The following is a 16,340-nucleotide window of genomic DNA, read 5'->3' on the forward strand; positions in this document are numbered from 1 at the left end:
AATAAAAGCAAAAAAGAATAAAAATAAAATCAAATAAACATGCATCAGAACTAAACTTCCTTGATGCCGCCAAAATAGTCACCCAACTTCACTATATCCCAGTCCTTGAGGAAAGAGAGAGATTTATACAGCATTCCAAAAGTGTAAAAAGATAGGAGGGTCTTGCGATATCTCTCTGTCTCTGTCTCTCTCTCTCTCTCTCTCTCTCTTTGTGTGTGTGTGTGTGTGTGTGTGTGTGAGAGAGAGAGAGAGAGAGAGAGAGAGAGACAGACAGAGAGAGAGAGAGAGAGAGAGATTGTGGTGAAAAAATAGTTAATATTAAAAGTGGCAAATACAAGATAAAATTGTTTTGAAAGTGGGTGAAGAAGTTTAAACTAGGGCTTCCAGGAGATGCACGGAATGAAAAATAAAAATGATGAAAAGATTTGAGATCAAAGTAAAGTAACAAAATGCTAGGAGTAGTATTTAGAGATTTTTATAGGAATGATGGTGATGCCAGAGTGAAATTGAAAGAAACGCTTTTGCCATGAATGTACGTGTACTTTTGTATGCAGATATGAATGGTTGAGAATCCAAATAATTTGCAGGTAATTACATAATGCAGTAGGGGCTATAGATCTGAAAATTAATGTGTCAAAGATCAAAGTCACTGTGTTTGGTAGTAAGAATGGAGAGAATGACAATGTAATACATGGCAAAAACAGGATAAAGGATAAAGATGAATTTGTGTGGCTTTTAAAAATGTTTACTAAAAAGTCCAAAAACTGAAAAACTATAAAACCTGAAAAAGATGGTAGAAAGGGGTTGGATAGAGTATGAAAAGAATGAATGTTTGTCATAATAAGTGAAAATAGCTGTGCAAAGGAGTGTGCTTCTGCCTATTTTGTTACATGATAGTGAGAGCTGATATGACTCCATAAAAGTAAGTTGAATGTAATAAGAATTAGATACTTGGGCAGGGGAAATAATAAAACAAGAAGAGATAGAGTTAAGAATGAATATGCATGGAATGAATGTATACTGAATAGAAAAATGTATGACCAATATGAAAAACCTTTATGGAGGTGGTATAGCAATACAGAAAGAATGAATAGAGATTGGAATGCAAAGCAATTATATGAAGAAGGAAGGAAGGAATTCAGAGGAAGGGAGAGACCAAAAAAAAAAAGAGTTTTGATGAAGAAAACCTTATAACATGTAGAAAGGTGAGAAGTTTAAAGAATAAAAGAAAATGCACAGAGAGGCATATGGGATTGTTTAGCTCAGGGGTCCCCAACCTTGGCAACTTTAAGACCTGTGGACTTCAACTCCCAGAATTTCCCAGCCAGTATGGCTGGCTGGGGAATTCTGGGAGTTGAAGTCCACAAATCTTAAAGTTGCCAAGGTTGGGGACCCCTGGTTTAGCTGATCTCATCCTTCAATTTACTTGATTACTATTGTTTATTCCTTTCTGTGCCTGAAAAAAAAGTTGCTTATTCCAAAAATTAATAGTGTAATGGATTTGTGAGTAGCACACTATATAATAACAAATTCAATATAAACTTGTAAGTGACCAAAACTTAAACAAAGACCAATAAGGCCAATTTCATTATCATAGCATGCCGACTGTAATTGAATGAAAGTCTTATTTTGTAAAGCAAGAAAGTTTCAACAAAAAAATGAAGCTCACAAAATTCAACCTTATTCAAATGAGAGTGGTATGCTCAAATTCAGTCCTAATAAAGCAATAACTGATTTTCTCATATTCAGATCAATTTTTGTAGTTTTGAGTATAAAACTTTTCAGCATGATATTCAGTATTGTATTATTAAATCAGCACTAGCTACCTGTTTCTTGGAAACAAATGTAAAAATTGTAATTATTACTCATGTAGGACTTCATTAATCAATTGCATGAGTACAGCCATAGGACCCCCTGCGGCCCAAAAGGTAGCATCTTGAATTGGAAACAATCCAGTGGGCAGTTGAACAGAGTTTTCCATTCGTCCCCCTCTCTGATCTTTACATAGTAATATACCTCCCAGTTTAGTAAAGATTTTGCCTTTGGCCAGGTAGACTAGCATGTCTTTCATCAGAGGCAGGGGGTAAACATTCTCTACATAGACCGTGTTTAGCCCTCTATAGTCCACACATAGACAAAGGGATCCGTCCTTCTTTTCCTGGGACAGGACTGGGGCTGCAACCCAGAGACAGGCTGGTTGAATGAAGCCTTGGGCTAGTTTTTAATCAATGAACAATCACAGTTCCTCCAGCTCCCTGAGTGTCATTGAGTACAGTTTTTGTTTTGGCAGCTTGGCACCGGTGAGATTTCTATAGCACACTCAGTAAGTCTGGGAGTTCATCCGAGGCCTTTTTGCTAAACACATCTCTGAGGTCTCGGTATTCCTTGGATATTCCTTGATATTCCTTTTGATTAACCACATGGTAGTCATGCTTTCCTGAGAGGTCTAGCTGGGGCACGTCCTTACAGTTACCTTCAAAGATGTTGATGACTTAGGGCTAGAATATTTCAAAATCATTTTCGAATATTCCATGTCTGACATTCAGGTGACTAAAACATTGGATTTTTCAAGTAGTGGCATCGGCCTGCCTTTTTTTTTTTTTTTTAATGTCTGAGCATCCTATTGAGTCTTTTCTTTCTTACAGGTGAGACTTTGTTAATGCCTCTTATTTTCCATTAGAATTATTACATTTTGAATACAGATTATGGTAGCTGAATTTTAGTTTAATAAGTGAAATAATGATGAAAATGAAAAAAAAATCAATGTAACTAACATGGTGTAGATCCAATTAAATTTATACTTGTAAATCTATCATGAAAGTTATATGTGGGGCTGAAAACCTGAATAAATTATATTTTTATAAATGTTGTGCAGGGATTACTTTAGAACAAAACTAATTTCTTAATTGCTAATAACTCTCTGTTTTGTGTTCTATATGAAGAAAAGGAATCTTATCACATCTGCTTTAATTAGGTTCCAAAAGAAAAGAACTACTGAAAAATCTCATGCATAGAGAAGAAGGAAAAATAAATGTACATTTTACTTACTTCTGTAGCAAATTGCTGCAGTCCACCAATATTAATTGGTCCATCTTCAGTGGCATATAAATTGCATCCTCCCACACAAAGATCAGAAGTTGGACACACCATCCCACATGATAGTCCAAGTGGATTGTCAGAAAATATCATTTTGGCAGCTCCATAGTAATTCTGCAGAAACAGGGAAAAAAACCCACTGAAATATCATATTAGAGGAAATATTGAATGCTAGACAAGCTGCTTGCATTATTTTATCTGTATAACATGTGCTGCGTTAGCCATACAAAATTTCACAATACTATATGATTTCATACAAAAAAAGTCACACATTACCTATTCTCACAAATTTTAAATCCACTCTCAATTATGTGTATCTTTTAAAGACTGAAATTTTCTTATTAGCTGAGATAGATTTTAAGCTTCTTCCCCATCTATTCATAGCAAAATTATCTCTATATAGAAATATTACTGAATCTGTGAAAGTATCTAAAATGGAACCCTACAATCCTAAATCAATTAGCTAAATAAAATTGCAAGATAATACAGAATGTTAATCTCATCTGAAAGATCTATCCAGATACTTCCTTTCATTATTACTGATCACATATCCGTAAGCTTCACTACTGATCTTTGGCAAAGCAGACTTATTAATGTATAAAACAGACACATAATGTTGGTACATTACCAAAGATTTAGTCAGATCACCGACTGGAGAGACTAAGGGCAGCTTCATGCTGGTTCACCTCACACCAAATACCTCACCATCTAGTAAGTGTTGTATTTTGTTTTGCATCAACATCTGAATGCTGTATCTCCCAACATATTAGTTATAATATATAGAAACATATAGTGAGGAATTCCACCCCTCCCCCTCAAATTTGCAATCTGAAATGAAATGAAAGACATACTAAATATTGCTCTTATTAGAGCAGTCTTTTCCAACACACTGATTGAAACATTGGACTGATATGAAATCTGAGAAATTACTTGAAAAATAGTTTTGTGTAGTGGTTAAGGTGCTAACTTAGAACCAGGAGACTGTAAGTTCTAGTACTGCCTTAGGCATGAAAGCCCTTTTCTTTAGGCCAGCCCTCCTCACTGGGCTGTTGTTTTTTTGGGGGGGAAGGAAGGAGTATTATGTATGCTCATTGCTTAGAGTTACAAATGTAATAAAGGCAGGATAAAAATCTAATAAATGAAATTTAATTTATCTAAAAGCTATACGTTGGAGAAGCATGAAGGCAATTAATTTCCATTCATCAAATTTTCTTCCTTCTTTTTATTTTTCTATTTGTGGCTGAACTTTATAGGAGAAGCAACTAAATATACTGGGCAAGACTACTAGATATATTAATTAAAAAATGTAAGAGGAAAATAATTTTGGAGGAGTTAGAAAGCTACTTCAAATGCTTAGCCTACCCGCCTATTTCTGCAGTTTCCATGCTTCATGGTATAAAAGACCTTCTGACAATAGTTTGGTTTGGTTGACTATTAGACGCTGCATACACTATAACTTACAAAACTCTAATCATGCATGAGGGCTAAAGGCTTCCATTTTCTACTTGAGTCTGCCATTTTCCTTACAATCATTAAGCTCTGTTAAGTCAGAATTGAAGAGGTTTCTTGGATGAGAAGCAAAATGTCTTCAAGGAAAAACAAAGTTCAGTTGCCTTTCAGAAAAAGCACCTTTGGGACAACCGTGACCTGGATGACTGAGAATCTCCATAGACTTGACAAGTGGTAGCAGTGGCCTTGGAGGAGATGACCAGGCTGAGCCTAAGGGAGGGGTCAAACACGTCATAAATCATGAGTCTCTGTATGCCTGCAAGAGAGCTAAGTCCAGCCCACCTTGAATGCCTCTCTTATCTCCTGCTCATTTCCCCTAATGGCTAGTTGGTCAGATTCTTGTAGAGAGCTTAAGCTTACAATAAATCTTTATACTCATTTGAACTGCCTGAATCTCCTGATTTCCCCGGCACTGGACAGGCCCTGCCTAGATCCTTTCTTCAGTTCTTCCCTCCTATGGCAGTTTCAATAGAAAGATTCCGGCTTCAGTCAGAAATTCAATCAGATCAAAAGCCAGAAGAGTCTGATTTAAAAATCACGAACAAGACAAGAAAATAAACCAGGCTGAAAAATATAGAAAATAATCTTCCTATCATAGAAACTCCCAGATAAATTAGTAGAAGTAGAAGCTTGCATGAAAACATATGAGATAACAAATCTTGTAATAAGGCAAGCTACATGCTGTATGATTGGAGCATTAAAGAGTATCACATGTTTGACGAAAACATTTTGAGTTCAGTAAGAAATCAATATTCCAAATTTATGGAAGAAAATAACTGGTTATCTATAATTATTTGAAGCAGCTGTACTCACAGCTGGTCAACTACTAGAGACAAAGAAAGAGCCAGAAATACACATGCAAGTCTTCTCCATTTTTATACTTCACGGATACATTCCATTCAATTGTCCACTCTCTCTTATGACAAACAGACAATTGGAAGAAATTATTAAGCAGCTTTGACAAAATATTTGTTGAAAAGATTAATTTTAAAATATGTGAAGCAATAAGTTGCTTTCAAAGCTTCGGGCACAATGATAAAAAAGAAACAGATGGAGAGTGGGCTGGTCTTGTTCCATCATTCTTGCATACTGCCTTACATTAACATTCTAGCTAATCTAGATGGTAACCATCAAGTTACATATTGTCATTTTAAAGGAAGTAATGCATGAAAATATAACTCAATTTATTTGTCAGAATGTTAGAGTTTTTAGTACATGATGAAAATTGAAATATCAAACCAGATGTCTTTTACACTAAAGCTGAAATTTAAAAAGGTATTTACTTATAAATGCCAAATCAGCACATGCAAACGTAGAGTCATTTTAATACATTGATAGAATGTTCTCTGCAACCTATTCAACAGGTGCTTATTTTTTCTTGTTAAAACCAATTAATTATATAACAGTTAAAAGACAAATTTTCATGTACTAATTTACTTGTGTGGCATCTTCATTAGAATTCTTCCATTATGTAAATTCAAATGTTGAATGTTTTCCTCTGTTACTGGGTTATTATTGTGATTAAATTTATGCCAAGATGCATTATTCATTGCATTTAAACCTATTATGTACAGTTTACGTGGCCCATGTAACCACTGGGAAATATGCATCATGAGCTACCATTTTATTAAAGAATAATATAGCAAACAAATTAAAGAAGAATACAGCAAGTAAATTCTGAACAGCATTGTGGCTGGTATATTTTAGCACTATTTAAAATTATTTCAGAGATCATGAAAACAATGAAAGATATTAATATTAATTAAAAGACACAAGATATAAACAACACTATAAAAACTAACCAGTTGTCTGTGAACTAAAACTTCTTTTTTGCTAACTTGTGTGCAATAGACTATAACTTTTTACAAGAACTGAAATTCATTGCAACCATATCTACCATGCACTTCCTTACTGTCTTATACAATTACACATATAAGCATATAAATAGGACTAATGACCAACAATCCAATGGGACTCACCTGCTCCATTCGTCCCACAGAAAAGCACCCACTATGGACCCCATCTACTAAAGAATTCTGGTAGGTGGGATGAAGGAGAAGAGCCTTCTCCTCTATGGCCTTGGTCCTGTGGAACACTCTACCACAGAGGTGAGAACTGCTCCCATCCTTTTGGCCTTCTGGAAAAGTATCAAAACCTGGTTTTGCCAGTTGGCCTGAGGCTCTGCTGTAGGCATCCACCACTAGAGATGCTTGGGTAAAATGATCTCATCCCAGTGCCATCCATTTTTATATAGTTTCTTTAAAAAAAAAACTGAATTGTTTCTATATTTATCTTTTTACTTTTTCTGTAAGCTGTCCAAAGTCTCCTCGACAGGGAGATGAGCAGCATATAAATTTAATAAATAAATAAATATGCATATGTTAGAGAAAAAGAGAATGCCAGCAAGGTGTATGTTACTGTGCTTGCTAAAAGAGGGGAGACCCAGATTCTATTCCTTCCTTAGGCTTAAAGTTGGGTGACTTTGGGCCTCACCCTCTGAGTCCTAAAGTGGGAAATTGAAAAGCATCTATTTAACTCCATTGTACAACTAGCTTCCTACCCGGCCACTCTTTTCTTCCTCAATTTTAATTCCTTTTGCTTTGCTTCCTGTTAACGAGCACAAAATTCTAAACTCTGTGAATGACCAAGCGAGACATATTCATATTTATTAAGAATTCAGTCAGCTGGCTTAGTGCAAGCACCACAGCCCTATCAACACGGGCCGGGTTCTCCTAAGATGATTTAACTGAAGTAAGCAGCAGGATTCCAAGCCTGTACTTGCAAGATAGGACCAAAAATGAGTTACGATTATTCAAACAGGTCCAGTTCTCACCATTATTCATGAATGAAAAGAGTCTTAGATATTAGAATGCTTTGTAAATGTTTTTAATTTAGCAGATGCCTGTTCATGCTTTGTTTACAAAATGCCTTCTGTTGGGCAATTCCACAGCAAAACATGCATCTAAGTGGACAGGATGTTTCATGCTTCCCTTTATCAAAATGCCAATAAGCACTGCATTGGTAACCAAAAGAATAGAAGCCAGTCTTAATCAGACATCAATAATTGGTAGCAGACAGAGGCAGATCTTTGCATGTATCACTTGGAAGTATTACATCATATGCATGTAAATGAGAATGTTTTTACTTGGAAAAACCTATTAAAAGATGTTGGATCAATAACTATTAGGCCAGAAGAAATTACATTTTCTATCAGGAAATGCTCCTACCATTTAGATTTTCCTCTGGTTCCGGCACACATTATGTATGCACCCAGCAGAGATTTTCTGATCTGTAGGTTTTTCAAATACATAATGCAATCTCCCCCAATAGAATGCCTTCTAGACTCCATCGCTAAGGTTGTGTTCTACATAATTAGGATAGAAGGAATGCCTATCATTATCCATCAATGAGCCCAAAGCGGTCTTTGCTCAAAAGTAGATCCATCTAATTTTAATGAAACTTTCCTTCTAAGACAATATACGTAAACACAATAAGAGAAGGAGCTGAAAATAAATGTCTTCAAAAGAGCCCCCAATTCTATTCTCCATCCCTGCTTGCCAATGTACTAGGGCGGGAGAGGAGGGGGAAAATGGAATGCAGACTCCAGACATCAAAAAATCCAACCGTGTGAACCAAGGACGTTTCAGCAGGTGTTTACCAATCCACAAAGACACTTTCTCATAACAAACTTTTGACACTTGATTGGGCAATGTGACATGCACTAACAGGGGAGGGAAAATTGTATATTTTAATTAGAGTGGTTAGTGCAGGAAATAACAGGAGCTGGTTTTGCTTTTAATCGTGCCGAAATGATGCACTCAATAAAGTTTTGCATAAAGAGATTGGATCGTCTCCATCGGTGTTTACTTGGTTGGGTTCGTTAGTCAAAACCTTGACATTTGCTAGTCTTGGTATAATCTAGGAAAGATTGAAGATTTTAATCCACAAAAGATCAAAGATTCAATCACAAAAAGCTCAAAATTATTGTCCTGGCAAAGTCTTCTCTCTAAGAAGATCCAGACAACACTGTGTCCTATATTGGAGCACCTGGTTGCTGAAGTTTTTTTTTCCACATTATCATTTTTAGACTTTGAAGGAGACTTTATTAAACCATATGGCTCATAAAACTATAAACTGAGTTAACAAGGAGCAAACTGATTTCTTACAGGTTGTCATTAAAGAGTGAATGATGTCCAAACCTAAGATTATGTTCTACTCATTAATAAGTCAATATGTAAAATTTGGATTCTGCTTGACAAAAAGCGTCTACGAAAGAGACCTAAAACAAGATGGATTGACGACATCAGCAAATATTGCGGGCCCAATTGGGGGAAAAAAAGCTCAGGACCATATGGGTTGGAAACAGGCCTTCATCCTACAGTGGATAGACAATGGCTAAAATGATGATGATGATATAAAATTAATTTTAAATTCATAAAGAACCTTGGCTAGTTTCTAACCAATAAACTGTGATCCCAGATATAAACATCAAGTTAAATTACCTCTGTCTTATTTACCATTTAAAGATAGAAGCAAAGAAGCAACGAACCATGCTGGCTTAAATTATAGTTTAATAAACTAGAATGTGCGGCTCGTTGTTTGCAAAGGTGGCTAAACGGAATATTATTAGGCACAATATTCAAACACAAATGTCACTATATTCAGTGCAGCTTTCTTTCAAGTTAGAAGATAAGACTATGGACTGGCATTGCAGTACCGTATATGTTATTCCAGAACATAACTTCTATAACTTTCAAATTTGTAGAAGCACAAATTTGTTCTATTACAGTAATAGAACATTTTTTTCTATTACTGTAATAGAAAAAAAAATCTGTCAAAGTCTGCATAATGTATTTTGGAACAAAAAAGAAATGAGGTATTTTACCTACAGTATATTTGTATTTAACGTTAAGTACACTTTATATGTACTTGAATTATATACCCAGTTTTCTTTTTATGCTTTCCAATGCATTTTAATCATGCAACCAGACTGAATTAGACCAAACTATTTTAAAGTGCAAATCAAATTATTTCTCCACCATTATTACTAAAAACCTCCACTGAATTTAGCTAAATTCACCTCCAGATAACTGGGTATGGGATCACTGCAGGTAGTGTCAGATCACTTCATACTGCTGACAAGAGCAAAGGGCCAAAGACCAGACCAGACTGCTAATAATAATAATGTACAAGTGTCAATCATTTCTGTGATTTTTCAGTCCCTTAAGACCTAAAGATCTGAAAAAGACATATAGGATTTGAATTTGGGGACTGCCATTCATAGAAGCTGAATCCAGTTTTCAGGAGCCATTTTCCTTCATAAAAGAGCTGGACTATATTCTTGAATCTCAGCATTTTAGTTCCATTACTGGCCTGTATAAAGTCTGACATATTGAAATGTTTGGATAGAATTTGGTGCCAGACAATGAGCCATAGTGGCCCAATGGTTAGAATGCAGTCCTGCAGGCTAATTCTGCTGAGTGCTGGCTGTCAGCAGTTCGATACTCACCGGCTCAAGGTTGACTCAGCCTTCCATCTTTCCGAGGTCAGCAAAATGAGGAGCCAGATTACTGGAGGTAAAACCACCCAGAGAAGGCTTTAAAGCACTGGGAAGTGGTATATAAGCTATTGCTATTGGTACATCAGAAAACACTCTTCTAGTGACCAGAGAACAATGCTAAGCATTCACAAGTAGACTGGTCTCATGAATAGTTAAAGATGGACAATGTGCTAGAATAATAAAGAAAATTAATCTTAGTGAAAAAGAATTATACAAGATCATGAACTATAAGATTATTTCCATGACAACAAATATAACATAGTTAAAGCTATGGTTTTCCAGTGATAATGTAAATTTGTGAAATCTGGATGGTAAGAAAGAATGAGCAACAAAAGACAGATACTGTTAAAGTGTGGATTGCAAATAATAATAATAATAATAATAATAATAATAATAATTATTATTATTATTATTATTATTATTATTATTATTCTGCATCAAATAAAGACTAACTACTCCTTCAAGGCAATAACCTGAAAGCAGACACTCACTTACTTCAACCATCAGTAAGATAAGATAAGATAAGATAAGATAAGATAAGATAAGATAAGATAAGATAAGATAACCTTTATTGTCATTTTTATACTGTGAGCACAATGGCACACATAAAAAATGAAATTTAGTTGCCCGCTCTCACATACATGACACACACCTAAACATACTATGAACAACATATGTATAGACCCACATCCCTACATATACTGTAGCAAATAAATATTAAATATTGTCCATCTTGAATATATACGGAAGGAGGAAGCTTGAGAATTCGCAAGGTTAATGCTGTATGGCAGTGATGGCGAACCTTTTAGAGACCGAATGCCCCAAAACTGGCCCCGCCTCTGCTCCACCCCCTGCCCCACCCCTGCCCCACCCCCTGCCCACCCTTGCTCCGCCCCCACCCCGCCTGCCCACAGGGCCACTCACCGCCTCCAGGGCCCGCTGCAGATTGCCCAGCAGCACCATGGGGGGGAACGCCCTTTGCCCACGCCCCGCAGCATCAACTGTGCACGATGGGGCATGAGGGCAGAGTCTTGTCTACTCTGTCTGGCTGCCATGTCCTTGGCTGCACTGCTCCGCATGGTCCACGCTTGGGGGCGACTCTCCTCCACGGGGGCTGCTGGTGAGGGGGTTACGAGGGAGGCAAGGCTGGGGCAATGACACATGTGCCCACAGAGAGGGCTTCGAGTGCTGCCTATGGCACCCGTGCCATAGGTTCGCCATCACAGCTGTATGGAATGAAACTCTGGCTGAATCTGGATGTTCTGATTCGGATACCACAAAGCCTCCTCCCAGAAGGTAACAAGGAAAACAGGTCGTGAAGAGGATGTGTAGTATCCCAGATAATCTTAGGAACCCTGCTCAAGCAGCGCTTCTGTGCTATGTCCTGGATGGGAGGGAGGGAACTGCCAATGATCTTTTCAGCCATTCTCATCACTCTCTGCACCACCTTCCTGTCTGAAGCAGTGATGCCTCCAAACCAGACTGTGATGCTGTATGACAGGATGCTCTCAATTGTCCCCCTGTAGAAAGTGGTCAGGACAGGGGAAGGAAGATGTGCTTTTCTCATGCGGCGTAGAAAATGCAGGCGCTGCTGTGTCCGCTTCACTAATTTCTCACTGTTGAGCGACCAAGTCAGCCTACTTGTTAGCTACACACCCAGCAATTTGATGCTGGTAACCATCTCCACAGGTGAATCATTTATGCACAGAGAAGCGTGGCTGTGCCTGACTTTTCTGAAATCAACAATAATCTCTTTGGGTTTTCCGGTATTTAGAACTAGGCTGTTTTCCTTACACCAGTTCACCAATCCTTCAACCTCCTTGCGGTAAGCTTCCACCTTGTCATCCTGAATAAGGCCCACTACTGTTGTGTCATTTGCGGACTTCACAATATAGTTGGTGGCAAACCTGGCACAACAGTCATGAGTTAACAGGGTGAACAGCAGCGGACTTAAGACACAGCCCTGAGGAGAACCTGTGCTCAAGAAAATGGTATTAGAGGTATTTGTTCCAACTCGCACATATTGGGGCCTGTTGGTAAGAAAATCAAGAATCCAGTTGCACAAAGGAGAGTTTAAGCCTAAAGGGCCCAGTTTGTCTACTAGATGCTGGGGAATGATTGTGTTAAACACCGAACTGAAGTTAATAAACAGCAAACGCATATGAGTATTTCTTTCTTCTAAGTGCTTCAGGCTCAGATGGAGAGCGGAAGAAATAGCATCCTCCGTAGAGTGATTTGGTCAGTAGGCAAACTGAAGTGGGTCAAAAGCTGGCGGGAGGCTAGATACAATAGTGTCCGTTATCAGCTTCTCAAAGCATTTCACGATGGTGGATGTCAGTACAACCAGACGGTAATTATTGAGGCTTGTAATTGTGGACTTTTTTGGCACTGGCAAGATGATGGCCATCTTAAAACATGATGGGACCATTGCCTGCTGCAATGAGATGTTGAAAATATCTATGAGAACACAAGCCAGCTCCCCTACGCATTCCCTGAGGACATGTCCAGGGATGTTATCTGGGCCTGCTGCTTTCCAAATGTTAACTGTCTGCAGTGTTTTCCGGACAAAGGTGACATCAAAGCTTGGCACTTGCTCATCAGGATGGGGCACTGCTTTCCTATCAGGAGTGCTATTTGATGCCTCAAATCTACCAAAAAATGCATTCAGTTTGTTTGGGAAGTCTGTGTCATCCTTGCATCTCGATGGAGCCACCTTGTAATCCATAATCAGTTGCAATTAAATTATGCACTGGAAGAAATTATCATGATCATAGTTGAGGCAACCAGAAGATAAAGTAATGGATGGGGTGGATGGATGGACTAAAAAAAATGGAAGATTATACTTGGAACAACTCCAAGTCCATGGTTGGGGACAACTTGAGGTGACAACCATTTGTCTTTGAGGACATCAGGAGACTGCATTAACCTAACTAATTAGTTAACTGATCAGATTTAGGAAGATGATACATGCTTTAAATTTGGAAGTTAAGAATCATGAGTTTTTAAACCTTATTTTAAATAGTATCCTGCTAGTAGCGTGCTTCCTAACAATAGAGGAAGAGATAGAACAAATGAACGGAGACTATGACAGGCTATCAATATGTATTTTATTTTAGCCATTGATCTTTACATCACATCATTTGACTTGCATCATCAAAACAGTGCTACAGTTTTACACAGCTAAAGAAAAAGAACCGTATGCTGGTTCTTGTAATGTCATTTAGTCTTTGTCATCTAGAATGCGAGATATTCTTTCATTGAAACAGTGTCATAGAGACAGTCTATTCTACATAATTACGCTATGGCAACCGAAACCAGCTGTCAGCCATCCTAGTACATTAAGTGCTGATAGACATCTTAAGAAAAGTCAGTATTTCAAATACATTAACAACATCCTTACTTTTCTCTTGAATGCATTTGTACTTAGTGACCTGGAAAAAGATCAAGATGAGCAGGGAGAATAAAAAAAAAAAAAAACTCAATAAAACTGAACTTAAAAAAAAAATCCCATGCCTCAGAAATCCTACTAGAAAGGTTAATTAAAATGCATATTTCTATGTAATTATAACTCAGTGCATAGTAGCTGTAGGTTTTTTGGGGGGTTGGTTTTGTTTTTTTGTTTTTTTACAAAAATCAGTTCTTCATGCTAATGATTCCATGTATCATTTTGCTTCTGAACTGTGGCAGGTGATTTTTGGCAACAATTTTTAGTGGCATGTAGGTGACATCTATCCTGCCTCAAAAATTAAAGACATTTTCTTGAAGCCTCACTTATTAAAATTAAATGTAGCAGTTTTAAATGGCATGCATGAGCGCGCATGGCTTGTGCAAATGAGTACAGACTTTCACACACAGTCTCCAATTTGCATGCACAATTTGAGCTGTCATTTTGAGAACAGGCCCTCTTGTGTCTAACGTCTATGTTTCATTACATTTTAAATCTTAAGTGATAGAATTAAACACAAAACAGAGGGAAGGGGAAGAGAGAAGGAAGCACCATAATAAATAAAAAGAGAGACAAAGAGAGCATAAAAGGAGGGAATGACATGAAAAGTTGGCATAACAAGGAGTCAGAGTAGCATTTTCCAATCTGATGCCCCAGATTTTTTGCGGGACTACAAGTCCATCTTCCTTAGCCACGTAGTCAGTAGCTTCCATAGCTACCACTGATGCAATCTGAGAGATTCTGAAATGGGAATCAGATTAAAAAACAGTGGTGGGTAGGTGAAGGAAACAAACAGTAATGAAATCTGCAGGAAGTGAAAGAAAAAGAATAAAGAAATTTAAAATATATCCATTCCAGAGTAATAGAGCATACACCAATCACAACCTACTAAAATGTGCAGATTTTTAAGTCTGACAGAAATCTTTTCATGACAGCTATTAACAAAAAAAAAAAAAAAGGAGGGAAAGGAATTATGTATAAGGTTAAAAGAACTAAGTGTACAATTTCCACTTGTCTTGAAATGATAAACAAGATACATTTGTCAGACTTTTAGCCAAAATTACCATATACTTAACTATGGGTAAGGGCCAAATTAAATAACACCCTAAGTGTATTTACTATAAAGAACTCTGCCAATTTATTTTCCTCTTCTGCTTAGTCCATCTTATCTTCTTTCATCCTAATTAACGTTCAGAGTTTGTCACATTTTTAAAAAAAAATGTTTAATTGAAGAGCTCAAATCTATTCAGCATTGACACAAAGTGCAAATTATGTCAGTGTCTTGACTGCACCAGCTTCATAACAAAGGTCCAACGACAATTATTAAAATTTCATTTTTCACAAATTCATTTGAAATGTTAGGTATACATAACATATAGCTTTCATAAAAGACTAGAAACCCATAAGGATTTTTTGCTGAAATCAGAAAAAATAATTTGCTGATTCAAAAGGGTTGAATATGGGACAGAAGAGAATGTAATGTAATGTTAAAGAAGGAGAAAGGATACTAAGTTGGTTTGTAACTGCTGTAAAGATTTGTAGTTGTTTTTTACTTATCTTTTTCTTCTTTTTCAATCTGTATGTTCCTTTGCACTTTTATTTTTTTCAAGATATCTTCATATGTTTTCATGTTTATCTTTTACATATAAAAATCTTTAATAAGCATATTAGTAAACAATTTAGACAAACAGTTACACAGTATAAAAAGAGACAGAATACAAACTGCAGAGACATGCTTCTTAGACGAAAATACACCTGGAAATACATGTGATTAATCTCACAAAAAGTACTTTTAGGATATTTTTGAATTAAGCTTGACAATTTCATTTCAAATAAATGGGATTTTTTTTTGGGGGGGGGTGGTTTTAGTAGGGATGTTATAAGGCTACTTATCAGCTCTATAAGTACATATTAGTTGAACAAGTAGAAATATTTGTAATCCATTAAGTTTGTAATGTTACCTTTGTTCAGCATTTGCTAACTAAGTTAGTTTTGATTATCATGATCATATGACTGCAAAATCCAGACGGAGCACATTGCTCAAATTCACTATCTGGGAATTGGTGAGCTGGTTCTTTCATATCGAAACATTTGAACAGACATGGTTAGGATTTCATGTTGAATGGATTTATTGCAAAATAGAGTACACGTTGCACTATAGTCTAAGCAAGAGCAGTGCTTAATTATTATGTATAATTGCCTACTATCTTTATCCATATTTTTTTTTCAAAAAACCCCCCCATCATCTAATCATTATTTGTTATTTTCAAATTGCAGAAGAATAACCATGATGGATGATGTATATGGACATAAAGGCTTGCCACCACCTGAAAAAGAAACAAAATTGACCATCCACAGGAAAATTCATTTAAATATAAATAAAATGCTATGGATGGTGGCTTCTTTGCATAGTCAGATTCATCATTCACAAAATAGATGAAAACTTTGCAAATAAGGAACCCAGCAAACATTTTTAAAGCAATATCAAAACAGGTAAAGCTGGATACTTTATTTTATCAATGGCAAGAAAGACCGTTCTTTGATATAATCTGCTTTTGGGGGGAGGGGGGGATTCGATATTGTTTTTCTTCTGGCAGCAATGTTTCACAGTAGGAGCAAGATGATTTCCCTTCCTACCCTCTCTGCAGCCTCTCATATTCTCTCGGCAACCAATTTTGGGGAAATGCAGGATCTGCAAAACCCTATTTATGCTGGCTTCCAACCTTTCTT

At 36.8% G+C, this 16,340-nt stretch overlaps 1 protein-coding gene across 4 annotated transcripts in view; it reads right to left on the reverse strand.

The window, feature by feature from the left end:
* DPYD (dihydropyrimidine dehydrogenase) overlaps positions 1–16,340 on the reverse strand; it is a 567,113-nt gene that overhangs the window by 382,876 nt on the left and 167,897 nt on the right. For all 4 annotated transcript variants that reach the window (XM_039339800.1, XM_039339803.1, XM_039339804.1 and 1 more), the window contains one exon: positions 3,049–3,210. In XM_039339800.1, coding sequence (XP_039195734.1) covers positions 3,049–3,210 — 162 coding nt within the window. The remainder of the gene's footprint in view (positions 1–3,048; positions 3,211–16,340) is intronic.

This window comes from Crotalus tigris, unplaced genomic scaffold (assembly GCF_016545835.1).
Source record: "Crotalus tigris isolate CLP2741 ecotype Arizona unplaced genomic scaffold, ASM1654583v1 scf7180000017739.2905288, whole genome shotgun sequence".
NCBI classification, from domain to species: Eukaryota; Metazoa; Chordata; class Lepidosauria; order Squamata; family Viperidae; genus Crotalus; species Crotalus tigris.